General features: G+C 37.4%; 1 protein-coding gene across 1 annotated transcript in view; it reads left to right on the top strand.

The window, feature by feature from the left end:
* SLC9C2 (solute carrier family 9, member C2 (putative)) overlaps positions 1–13,817 on the top strand; it is a 100,701-nt gene that overhangs the window by 14,075 nt on the left and 72,809 nt on the right. Inside the window, exons 4-7 of the mRNA XM_011962458.1 lie at positions 531–696; positions 4,967–5,083; positions 6,594–6,755; positions 11,840–11,939. Of these exons, the coding sequence (XP_011817848.1) occupies positions 531–696; positions 4,967–5,083; positions 6,594–6,755; positions 11,840–11,939 (545 nt within the window). The remainder of the gene's footprint in view (positions 1–530; positions 697–4,966; positions 5,084–6,593; positions 6,756–11,839; positions 11,940–13,817) is intronic.

The following is a 13,817-nucleotide window of genomic DNA, read 5'->3' as shown; positions in this document are numbered from 1 at the left end:
TAAACAATGTATGCATAGAAATTACAAAACTCTGTAAATCACTTAATCTCAAGCATTTCATGGCCTCCCCTTTCTCTATTGCAGAACTACTTGTTTTACAATTAATAAAAGGTAAAGGGGGGGATTTTCTGTGAATATTTTAGAGTCTTGGTATATAAATTTGTGTCATGTACTAGATACAATATGTCAGTAACAATTTACTTTCCAAACTAATCAGGGTATGTTTTATATAGAAGCAGGAGAAATTTGCATTCTGTTTTAAGAACCTTTCAATATTGAGAACTATCGAACTGGAATAACAACAAGAAAGATCATTGAGTCAGTCTTTTTAATAGTAAGGTAGAATCTTGCTTATTTGAAAGGGGCAGTTTCTTTGTGGCAGGTGGTTAAACTAGAATACCTTTTAAAGTTGTCTTCCAGGGTAATTGTATAACATTTACAACAAAGATCTGACTCTTAGGATATAAGTAAATGCCATCATGCCATCTTTAGATGTTAAGTCTAATACTGTGTTATGAATTGGTTCACAGGTCTTGTTAACTGGATTAATTAGCTTTTCTACAGCAAGCATCATACTTGGATATGTGGTTATAAAATTCAATAAAGCTTCATGGGATTTGCAAACTTGCCTACTCTTTAGCATCACCCTTGGCATTACAGATCCTCTTCGTTCTGTGAATTCACTAAAAACTATTGGTATGTCACATTTATTTCTCTCTCTTATCTTGAAAATGTAAGGGTACATTATTTTCTTTTGATTACATTTTTCTTGCATGAATTGTGCACCCAGAAGAATAAGAATCTGTGCTTTTTTTTTCACCTTGAGAGGTAGAGCACTGATTGACTTGAAGGAGGCAGTGTAAATAAGACAACCACCAAGGAGATGAGATAAATAGGGTCAATTATAATCTCCAAGGAACTTTTTCAGTTTTTCCAAAGAAAACGTAACCTTCTAGAAGGTGGTAAAAATTAGCATTCTTATTCTGTTCCAGTGAATTCTCAGCCACAAGGTAGATATTCTAAGTTGGTGAGTTTGTTTACCAATAAGAAGAAACATTAAAGATCCGTAACGAGACTATTCCAAGGCCTTGCTACCTCTTGTTAGAACTGCCTCCATTTGAAGTAGCTAAGGTTTGGCAGGTGGTGGAGGGGGTTATAGTTTATCTTCAAGAAAAGGGGTAAAGATATAGTCTGGCACTCAAATATATTACTCAATAAAAGCTTATTCCCAAGAGGACTTGGAGTCCTGCACTATTTCCCATATTATTTGGTAAGGTGGAAGATGATTTCACTCTGAAATATCCCCCTATTGTCAGGTTTTTTTTTTCTTTGTTTCTTCTATAAACAACAACAACAACAACAAAAATAGGATACATGTGCAGAATGTGCAGATTTGTTACATAGGTATATGTGTGCCATGGTCGTTTGCTGCACCTATTGACCTGTACTCTAAGCTCGCTCCCCTCACCTCCACCCCGCAACAGGCCCCAGGGTGTGATGTTCCCCTCCCTGTGTCCATATATTCTCATTGTTCAACTCCTGCTTATGAGTGAGAACATGTGGTGTGTGGTTTTCTGTTCCTGTGTAAGTTAGCTGAGGATGATGGCTTCCAGCTTCAGCCATGTCCCTGCAAAGGACATGATCTCATGCCTTTTTACGGCTACATAGTATTCCATGGTGTATATGTACAACATTTTCTTTATCCAGTCTATCATGGATGGGCATTTGGGTTGGTTCCATGTTTTTGCTATTGTAAATAGAGCTGTAATAAACATGCGTGTGTATGTGTCTTTATAGTAGAATGATTTATATTCCTTTGGGTATATACCCAGTAATGGGATTGCTGGGTCAAAAAGTCAGGTTTTATTAACACATAAGTACCAACATGAATGGCTATATGCTATGGTTTCTGTTTTTTGACTCAGAAATATTTTCCTAACAAATTTTAAAATATCAGTTGTATTTAGTGGAAATATACTACCTTATGATTGGAGTGAGAAACCTCCAACCTTTCCAGCATGTGATATTCTTACTTTCATACTCATAGCTGGGAAAACATAGGGTTTTAGGCACTTTTGGAGGTTCTGTTCTAAATTGTTACAAGGTAGATATGTTTCCCAAAGACTCTGATCCTGTTCTCTTTTTTCTCTTTGCTCCTGTAAGTACAATTTCTTTCTGTCTTTCCTTACCTGTCTTATTCTTTCAACCATTTGTATTTACCTCGTGTTTCATTGCCTCATTTTTCTTCCTGCTGTCCTTTCTGCACTCTCCTGACTGTAAATGGTTATAATAAACTTAAATGTTATTTATTGCAGTTTCAACATTCAATTTTTTTTCAAAAAAAGGAGTACAGTAGAAAGTCTTCTTTTCTTTTCTTTTTTTTTTTGAGGTGGAGTTTAGCTCTATACCCCAAGCTGAAGTGCAATGGCACAATCTTGGCTCATGGCAACCTCCGCCACCTGGGTTTAAGTAATTCTCCTGCCTCAGCCTCCTGAGTAGCTGGGATTACAGCCATGTGCCACTACTCCTGGCTAATTTTTGTATTTTTTAGTAGAGATGGGGTTTTGCCATGTTGGCTAGGCTGATCTCGAACTCCTGACCTCAGATGATCCACCCACCTCGTCCTCCCAAAGTGCTGGGATTACAGGCATGAGCCAATGCACCCGGCTGAAAGTCTTCTATTTCTTTAAGACAAAACTAGTGAAGGTATTGGGTTGGCTCTTAATTTATATATTTTTTTAAGTCAGCAACACTCAGGAGGTTAGATGGATTCTGGATCCAGTAGCATTGTCTCCTGATAAGACAAATTTGACTTAATTTTATGGGGAAAGTCACTCTCACTTGTTTTGGGTGTTGGCTGGACTATCATATTGTCTCTTTATGTGAATTAGATAAATGGTTCTTCCTTCAAAACAGTTTTATTTAATAGTCATAATACATTAATTTTTTTAAGGAAAAACTATTTTTTGCCAAATGCCTAAAATTATCATAATATACAGAACTACAATTTCTATAATGTTAGTGGTGTTTCTTTTGATGAGGTGCCTGTCTGCACTGTAAACCTATGCAACCTAAATCTAAGGTGGACTGGCCCAGTCAAAAATGTAGTAGACGTTCATATGTAAGTTAAAAGGAAATTGTCTATCCATTACCTGTTTTAAAAAAGTGTAAGGGCTTAACTCTTATTTTAAAGCAAATCTGGAAGAGGATCTTGTGAAGAAATAAAATACAGAGTGTTAGTATGATCTCAATTGAGTAAAAAGAACCATATGCTTAGAAAAGGACTTCAACTTTAAAATGGTTATATCTGGGTCATCATAGAATTATAGAAGATTTGTTTTATTCTTTTCTTTTCCAAATTTTACAATGAATCAATATAAATTAGGTCCACATTAAGCCAAAAGAGAAGGTGGAGAGTAATTCTTGTTGTGTCTTACTTTTAAAAATATAAATCAAATCCAAAACTTTATACACCAAGCCTTATACCTTATTTGTTCTGATTAGTTCACCAAATGTGAGAGAAGAATTAAAGGATTTCTTCACCAGATAGATCAAATGTGCTAGTAGTCTCTCAACCTGTTTAACCAGTATATTTATGCCTTCTGTCATAGTCAAAGATAGCTTAACAAGTAGTAAAATGAGATGATTATGACTGTTAATGACAAGAGATTAGACACTGCAGAAGAAAAGATGAGAGAACTTGAAGATGTAGCAATAGAAACTATCTAAAATGAAACAGAGAGAAAAAGACCAGAAAACATGAAGTGAACATCATTGTGCTATGGACAACTTCAAATGACCTAATGTATGAGTTCCCAAAAGAAAAGAGAGGGAGGAACAAAAAATTTGAAGAAATCCTGGAGAAAAAGTTTCTAAATTTGATAATAATGAAAGCTACAGATTCAACAAGCTCAATAAACTGCAAGCCCAAGAATTATAAAGAAGACTACACAAAAAGCACATAAAAAGCAAATTCCTTAAAACCAATGATAAAGGGAAAATTTTAAAAACAGCCAGAGACAAAAGACACATTGTATTTAGAGGAACAAAAATAATGACAACAGACTTAGAACTCTACACTCAGTGAAAATATCTTTTGAAAGAGAAGGCAAAATGAAGACTTTCTTAAACATACAAAAGCTGAGAGAATTTATCATCAGCCGGCCTGCACTGCAAAATTGTTAAATGTCTTCTAGGCCAAAAGAAAATGATGTTAGATGTAAATTTGGCTGGGGAATTTTATCTACTCAAGTCTCTGGAAATCACACCCAATCTATTTTGGTCTCTATGTCTATCACGGACATTTCATATAAATCAAATCATAAAATATGTGACTTTTGTGTCTGGCTTCTTTCACGTAGTATAATGTTTTCAAGGTTCAGGTTGTAATATGTATCAGTAAGTACTTCATTTCTTTTTGTGGAGGAATCATATTCCATTGTAGGGATATATCACATATATTTATCCATTTATCGGCTGATAGACATTGAGTTGTTTCTACTTTTTAGCTCTTATGAATAATACTATTATGAATATTTATGTACAAATCTTTGTGTGCACATACATTTTCAATTACCTTGGGTATATACCTAGGAGTAGAATTGTTGTGTCCTATTTTGTACTTATTTCTAAAATGAGGTTATTTTGGAATCTGATTCAGGTTTATTCAAACTAAATGTGGTATCTTGAGAAGTATGTGTCTCATTCTGAGACTCAAGTACGATTGAGACAATGAGCAATACAAGCAGTGCTATCGCCATGTTTCTTTGCCATTGCAAATACAGGAGGCGCAATATAGAAATATAAAAATGGTGATTGTGATTGTCTTGCAGATCTATCCCAGTCATAGTTGCCTTGTTCTTTCTTTTTTTTCTTTTTCTATTCTTTCTCTTCTGTTTCTGCTTCCTGTGCAAGAACATAATTTTCATGTAGCATATTGAGTTATATTTTGTATTTCCTTTTTCAGGCATTTCTAAAATGTACATTGATCTCATTAGAGGAGAATCATTGATCATTTGTAGCATCACGTCAGTTTTTCTTGGAAATTTTCGGGGCAATGGAATCCGCTTTTCTATTTCTAGAGGTAGGAGCATTTTTTTTCGTCTGTATATTTTCTAAAATCATTCTCATTAAAATTAAAATACATTCAAGATGTTTTAACTTTGCTGCCTTTTCTATACTTTACTTTTGTGCTGATTACAATGATATATGAAGTAACAAGAAAAAATCATAGTTGGCCATCTGCATCCATGGATGCAACCAACTGCAGATCAAAAATATTCAGAAAAACTCAACAAAAATAATGCAACAATAAAAATGCAAATTAAAATACAATACAGTATAATAACTATTTACATAGAGTATTTACATTGTATTAAGTATTACAAGTAACCTAGAGATGATTTAAAGTACACAGAAGTATGTGCTGTAGGTTATATGCAAATAATATGCTATTTTATATCTAGGGTTTTGAGAATCTGCAGATTTTGGTATCCAAAGGGGTTCTTGGAACCAATGCCCCATGGATACCCGAAGGAGTACTGCATGTGTGTTCTTGCACATTAAGGGAGAAAGAACATTCAAAAAGTGTTTTAGTTTTTCTCAATATGCATAAATGCATGTGTGCACACATATAGTGTCACAATAGACACAATATAGGGTCAGCTCACTCAGACTTACTTCTTTCCTGGATCAATCTGGATCTCAGTGAGTGAGTGCGAAGAATTGGCTTGGTTCTGGATTTGGGTCTGAGAGTGAAAGCAGAACATTCTATGCAGGACTGGAGAATCCAGTCCTGGAAATGACAAGAGCCAGATTCCTGCAGCTAAAGCCCACTGGGATATGAAGCTGTTGCCTTGCTAGGTTTCCAGATGTGTTACTAGTAGAAATGAAAAGGGGGAAAAAAATCACAGTATGAAGGGGGAAAATGTGTTTTTCTGATATACTTTTGTGATAGTCACAAGAGGAGGAAGATACTAAAAGGAGAAATAAATATTAATGAATAAAGAGGGGTGTGCAGTGCTTCTCAGTGAGGGAGCTACCAGGCATTGGGGTCGAACAATTTTTGTCATTTAGGACTTTGTAATTTAGGACTACCCTTATAGCTACCCACGAACTGCCACTAGTGCACCCAGTTATTGTGACTAATGAAAATGTCTCATCTTCATTTTCCAATGTCTCCTGAGCTGGGTCATAAACTAACTGCAGGTTAGCAGTGACCCTGGGCCTAGTTAGCTTGGTTTTGACTAGTTTATCAAAAAAATTTTAATTTAGATTTTTTTTTGTTTAGACATTCACTCTCAACCCATTTGTCACAAGTTTTTCACATTTATTCTCCTTGCCTTTCTCCTAAGGACATTTGAATCTTCTATCCCTAGAGAAGCAAACCTTAAGCTGCAGACTGTAAGGGAAGGTTATTCTGAGAGAGGCTTTTACCAGACTTTCATGAGACATACTCCTATTTGCTGAAAAATAAGGTCCCCACTCAAAATCTCACACGTAAACCAAAGTGCAAAGACCCAAATGCCATCAATGAAAGAAATGAAAGTTATAGCTCAAGTTTTTATTTCTTATTTTTTCTTTCTTTTTTTTACATTTACATGTAGGCATTGGACTCAGCTTGGACATTCTGGGAAGCATAATATTTGGATATTGGTGTGCAAAAATCATTCGGTGTATATTGGCTGATGTTTTTAGCAATATGCTGACTAATATAATTCTCTGCTTTTCAATGGTGTACATGACTTTCTATATTGGTAAGGCAGAAGTAAATACAAAAGTTATTGTCCTTAAAGTAAGCTTTATACATGTTTATTTTTTCCTGATCTTGAATCTAGTTGCTTCTCCTCCTTTTTGTGGTCCCACTGTGTGTCTTCTCATATTATCTAACTCACCTCTAGCTCTTTCCTGGTCTTTCTTAATATCCTTTTTATTTCAACTCCGTGTCCAATTTCCTTGCACTATTCTTTGTGATTACTCTCTTATTCTTTTTGAACTCTTCCTTTGACTTTGTATATAGTCACTGGTATTCCCCAGGCAGAGGAATCAACACTGAGCTCATTTCTGCTATAATCCTGAGAACAAACCATCTGCAAACTGAGAAGGCTGGGAGAGATGCTCCTGAGGCTTTTCTAGATCAACAGCCTTTAATTCAATGGATGCCAAATTGAGGAGACTATAGAAATGGCAGCCCTTACTTAGGCTAGGAGTCGGGAAAGGAGAGGTATATTTATTGTTGAAAGAGAAGCAGGAGAGTGAAATAATCACAGGAGTAAGAGTGCCCAGCACTGGCTGACCTTCAGCTAGTTTAGTCCAGTGAAATGGAGATCTAAGTGTTTACTGGCCTGACTGAGGTGCCCGGTCCCTAAGAGACATAACTGTGGTCAAACTGTCAAATTCCACTTTTGCTGTCATCTCATACAGTGAAGCAACTTCAGTTCTTGAAAGACCTCAGATATCAAGAGGTTAATTACTTTTCTTTCACCTCCAGTTACCTACAAGCGCTGCTTCTTCTACAGATTAATTGCCACCTGAGGGTTACTCACTCCCCTGAATCAGAAAAATTATAGAAAGCATTCGCTGAAGGCTCATTTCCTTCAAATTTCTTCATTTTCCCCCTCTCCTGTGCTGTTTTTTATAGATGCCTTAAATGTTTGAAGAAAAAAATTTAATTTAGTCTATCTTTCTACTAGACTGTGAGTTCCTCGAGGTAGAGGCTCTTAGTCATCTTTTTATTTATTCTCTTTTCTATGTTTGGGGCTTACCATATGCCTGATAGTAATTCAACATATGTTGTTTGAATAAACTGCTACTAGTCCTAGAAGAGCTTTGGAGTTAGGCAGACTTGAGTTCAAATCTCAGCTCTGCAATTTATTAGCTTGGTGACCCTGGAAAATTACTTAACCTCTCTATGGTTCACTTTCCTTAGCTTTAAAAGTGGTATGATAGGCTAGGCGCAGTAGCTCACACCTGTAATCCCAGCACTTTTGGAGGCTGAGGCAGGTGGATCACTTGAGGCCAGGAGTTTGAGACCAGCCTGGCCAATATAGTGAAACCCTGTCTCCACTAAAAGTACAAACAATTAGCCAGGTGTGGTGGCGCACGCCTGTAATTCCAGCCACTGGGGAGGCTAAGGCACAAGAAACCCTTGTGCCTGGCAGGCAGAGGTTGCAGTGAACCAAGATCATGCCATTGGACTTCAGCCTGGGCAACAGAGTGAGACTCTGTCTCAAAAAAAAAAAAAAGTGTTATATCACCTAATGTATTAAGGGTATTGCAGGCATTAACGAGATAATCTGTCATATGACTCCTGCTGGTGTGCTGATAGCTCTTGCTGGCTTGTCAGAGCTGATTATGCTCTTCGCTTTCAAACTCTGTTCAAGTGACATTATGTTGAGAGCTCAAAATTGGCCACAGTGAAAGTCTTTACACCATAGTAATTGGAAGACACTGCTTCACTGCAACTCAGAGTTCCCTCTACTGCCCCAACCTTGAACTGGGTTTTAAAGAGTTTTTTCCCCTTACTGCCTTTATGATTGCAGAAAAGAGCTGACTTTAAACATTTACCAGCATATCACTGGATTCAAGGTAGGGCAGTCAATAAATATGAGTTCCTATTCCCTTTTCCTTCTAAAAAATGGAGGTGCTTCCAATGTGTGGCATCATCCTAACCAGATGTATATGAATTGAGGGCATGCAGGTAGAATGGGGTTCCCTAGAGTCTTTTAGCATTATTGCCACATTAGAAGACTCCCATTTCTGACATACAACTTTTCAAGTTGGAATAGGGTTGTTTGGTTAAGCAGTATGAATTCCTTATGCTCATTCAGGTATCCAGCCAAAAAGCTGATCAATTCAGCTCAACCCCAATTCAATTCAAATCAAATGTTTACCAAAAATATATTTAAGCATTATGAAGTCTGATTATTTTATGCTAACTAAACGGCATAATAAGACTTTGAAGCTGATTTATATGAAGGTGTATAAGTCACATAGCTGTGGAGTAAAAGATCCTTAAACAATTGAGACACTTGTGATTTAGATTTTAGGAGGTGGAGATCATGGAGAACTGAGCCAGGACCTTGGTTCTAGTTTAAGCTTTACCCTCAGTTCCTTCACCTATAAAATGGGGACACTGAGTTAGGCAGTGATGGGGTGGTAAATTGGCTCTCTGGGAAGAGAAAAAGCCCCGATTTGTAGTGCTTGTCAATTTTCATGGGATAAATACATCTACCGTGGCTGATTTCAAGGATGGCTTTGGTTAGCAACCTACTCACAAAGTTACTAAAAAATTAACAGTTAACTTTCCTGAGCAGGTACCAGGTCTCTAAGAATCAGCCTTAAAGAGAATGATGATTTTCTCTAGAAATTATGCCTTTGAGATTGCAGCAGTCACCAGCAGAGAGGAAGTATCTGTCTTTTGGTTGCATTTAATCAGGTAAGACTTACTGCAGAGTGTAGATGAACGATAGAAGGTAGGAATTTAGCATTAACCATTCAGGCTTAAATACATCCCAGAGTCAGCACTGTGTATGCTATACATACTGATTTCAGCCAATAATTCTTTGTAGCTTCAAGGCAGCGCTGTACCACTGCTCAGAATGAAAGCTTGCTAGGTAGCCTCCTGTTTTAGGTTGAATTGTGTCCCCGCAAAAGACGCTGAAGTTGTACATTCCAATACCTGTAAAGGTGACTTTATTGGGAAATAGGACCTTTGTAGATGACCAAGTTAAGATGCAGTCATTAGAGTGGGTCCTAATCCAGTCTGACTGTATCCTTATACAAAGGGGAGATTTGGACACAGCGACAGACACACAAAGAGGGAAGATTATGTGAAGACACAGAGAGAATACCAGCTATAAGCCAAGGAATGCCTGAAACTACCAGAAGCTAGGAGAGAGGCCTGGGGCAGAATCTCCGTCACAGCTCTCAGAGGAACCAACTCTGCTGGTCTTGAACTTCTAGCTCCGGAACTGTGAGGCAATACATTTCTGTGGCTGAAGCCCCCCAGTTTGTGCTATGCAATTATGGCGGTCCCAGGAAACCAATACACCTCCTCCTCTATTACACTTTCCTCTGCTTCAGGAATTAAAAAACAACCTCAGGCAGTCCTTTACTCATACTTAGTAAGTTCCTGAAAGCAAAGTCAGAAAAAGGCAGTGTTACAAGGAGATGTTCCATAGCCAGAAAGCTGAAATGTAGATAAAATTCTCACTTATACATTTTCTAATGTTACATTTCTTTCATGTTGTTTAATTTTGTTCTTTTCCCTGACTAATGAACATACCATCAACTGGCTTAAGTCCAGAGAGCATCTGATTGAGGTTGGAGAGTCACCTCTTTGAGTGTTGATGTATAATTCATGAAAGAACACGGGTTCTATAAAAGTGTAGGCTAGAGACATTCCACGAGGGATTCCTCCATCCTAGCAAGGAGGAATATTTTATCAAGTGGCGGTGTTTAGAATTTTGGGGGGAATGAAGATAACAAAAAGTAGAAGGAGTTTTTGTCATCTTTATAATTGTTTTAAAAGTCTACAAACAATGCATCCCCTTGTTGCCTGTAACTGGGGCTTATTACTTCCATTGTCCCTTCTTTATAAAATACTAATTATAGAGAATTGGAAATTGAAAGATAGTTTCCCTGTCATCACAGTTTGTGGCACTCCTGGTTTTATTGTCATGGGTTATTTAAAGTAAATTCAGTTAAATAAGTAGATAAAAAGAAGTCTAAAGTGAACTTAAGTGATTAGATAAACCAAAAGAATAGTAAACTCCTCTTTAACTTAATAATATCAATTTACTAAGCAATAAAGTAGATAAAAACAATTAACAGCATGATAGTATTATCACTTATTCATTGCTTTAAAAGTGTGGCAAGCATTTTCATGTTTTCTAATTTAATTTTCACAACTGTATGAGTCACAAATATTTTACACCTATTTTATAGTTACAGGGCCACTAATGGAGGAAGGTGAGGTCACGTTCCAAAAGCAACCAGTTCTGCTTTGCCCCAAAGCTCTTCCAATCGTATCTTTCATGTTCTTTGTCTTCCTTTCTGTCTGGTGGTTTTAGTGTTCTATTTGAAGACTCTGCAGCCTAAGACTGCAGAGTATTTATGGTACTCAAATATCCTTCAGGTTGGGTTTCCTGCCTCAGACTATTAATACATTTACACATTTGTTTAGAGCCCAGCGAATTACAAGTTTAATTAGGGAGGTCTATATCGGCAAAAGAAAAGCAGGTGTAAGGAACTGAAGTTCATCAGAGTCCTCAGAAGTACTGAGCTTGGCTCACAACTCCCAGCACATGTAGTGCAGTATTTCTGAGATGCTTAAAGGACACCCTGAGGGCTGTTGAACTTACTTTTCCATTAGCCCTATCCTCAGTGATGGTCTCCAGCAGGACTTGGCAAACTGTGACTCTTGGCCCAAATCTGCGTGTTAGCTAAAAATGGTTTTTACATTTTAAAATGGCACAAAAGAATATTTTGTGGCATACGAAAATTACGTGAAATTCAGACTTCAGTGTCTATAAACCAAATTTCACTGGACACATTCGTTTACATGTTATCTATGGCTGCTTTTGTACTACAACAACTGAGTTGAGCGATTGTAACAGAGGCTGTATGCATCAGAAACACTAAATATTTACTATCTGACCCTTTATAGAAAAAGTTTGCCAGTCCTGGGTTTACTGGATTAGGTCAATCCCTTGAAGCAACTTTCTAAGAACTACTACTTCTCTTAAGATTCCCACCAATTCTTTATTCAAGATAAAGTATCTCAGTGTACAGATATGAATACAATGCATTTGATTCATTTGTTTCTTTCTCTCCCCAGTGGAACTTTTAGGAATGTCAGGCACTCTTGCCTTAGTCGCTGTAGGACTGAATTTAGATTCTTTAACCTTTAAACCGAAGATAAAATTTGTAATTACTAAGTAAGTTTCCTATCGTGCCCTTTAATGGATCTCTTAGTAGTTTAGTGCATAAGGGGTCTCGCCTTCATGGACACTAGTAAAACTCTTTTTCCATAACCTTTTTTTATCTTGAAAGTTTTATTTTTGTTATCAGTTATATTTGAAAATAATTTAAGGTGCCAACAATTATCAGCATTAATTGATACTCCTGTTATGAATAAAGTGTCAGTGGCTCAGAAACCATGGTGTTTTTGTTACATGTAACCTGATAAAAATTTACCTTGAACCATGGAGATTTAAAAAGATACATTTTTCTTTTGTTTCCTTCATGATATGCCTAAATAACAGTATATTAATGTGGGAAAAGCTGGAAAAGAAGACTAGCAGAAAAATGGAACATCAACAAAATTCTTACCTACCCTTTACTCCGGGTAATAAATGCCATATGGACACCTCTGGATAGAGGGAAAATCATTTGCCTGTCTGTGCAGAGAAATGTCAGCCTTTCCCTGAAAGACTATGATAAATTAGAGAATTGGTTCAGAATTATTGAATACCAAATCATCGTCTAATATAGAAATTCCCACATCAGATGAAAACAAATGTCGAACTGAGAAAAATAAGCCATAATCCTGAGTTTTCCCATGAAAATTTATTTATTTAATGTAAGGACTATGCATTACTGTGAAATTATGTCCATCCTACTTTTTTGTTCTTTATGACGTCCTTTCTTTTATGACATTCCAATGATAGAAGATGGTATTTTCTTTTCTACTTGGCAAAATGAAAAAACATGGGCGGCCAGGCACGGTGGCTCACGCCTGTAATCCCAGCACTTTGAGAGGCCAAGGTGGGTGGATCACGAGGTCAGGAGATCCAGACCATCCTGGCTGACACAGTGAAACCCCGTCTCTACTAAAAATACGGAAAAAATTAGCCAGGTGTAGTGGCAGGCGCTTGTAGTCCCAGCTACTTAGGAGGCTGAGGTGGGAGAATGGCAGGAACCCAGAGGCGGAGCTTGCAGTAAGCCAAGTTCGCGCCACTGCACTCCAGCCTAGGCGACAGAGCGAGACTCCGTCTCAGAAAACAAAAACAAAAACAAACAAACAAAAAACGTGGGCACCTAAAACTATTCCAGTTTTGTGTGTATGTGAATGAAACATTACAGTGTTTTTAAATCTAGAAGCTTGGAAATAACCAGTTCATAGAACATCTACTTGGTGTAATGCTCAATTTAGACAGTTTCCCGAGCTCAGTGGTGCTGTCTGTTGACATTATTATAAATTACTTTTTATTCACTCAATTGTTTATTTTTTCACCCATTCCACCAATCCTTCTTAATGTCTACTGTGGTCTGGAGATTGCATCTTAGGTGTGGGGCTACAAAAATAAGTGTCTTCTCAGAGGTGCTCATTGTTAAGTGGCAGACATGTTTATATAAGAAAGTAACAATATGTGTGAATAATTACGTATTTATTTCAAGTTCTACTGTATACATAATGCATTTTTTAGGTCCTGTGGAGGGATTTGAGAAAAAAAAATTTTGGGACAGGATCTTGCTTTGCCTCTCAGGCTGAGGGTCAATGGCGCTATCAAAACTTACTACGGCCTCCACCTCCAGGGCTCAAGCAATCCTCCCACCTCAGCCTCTCAAGTAGCTGGGACTACAGGCATGCACCAGGATACCCGGCTAATTTTCTGTATTTTTTGTAGAGGTGGGGTTTCACCATGTTTCCCAGGCTGGTCTCGAACTCCTGGGCTCAAGCAATCTGTCCTCCTCGGCCTCCCAAAGTGTTGGGATTACATGCATGAGCCACTGTACTCACATGACTTTTTTTTTTTTTTTTGAGATGGCGTCTCGCTCTGTTGCCCAGGCTGGAGTGCAGTGGTCAGATCTCA

This window comes from Colobus angolensis, unplaced genomic scaffold (assembly GCF_000951035.1).
Source record: "Colobus angolensis palliatus isolate OR3802 unplaced genomic scaffold, Cang.pa_1.0 Scaffold59, whole genome shotgun sequence".
In the NCBI taxonomy this organism is placed as follows: Eukaryota; Metazoa; Chordata; class Mammalia; order Primates; family Cercopithecidae; genus Colobus; species Colobus angolensis.
Note: the sequence above shows the minus strand (reverse complement) of the source record. Positions and strands in the feature narration are given on the sequence as shown.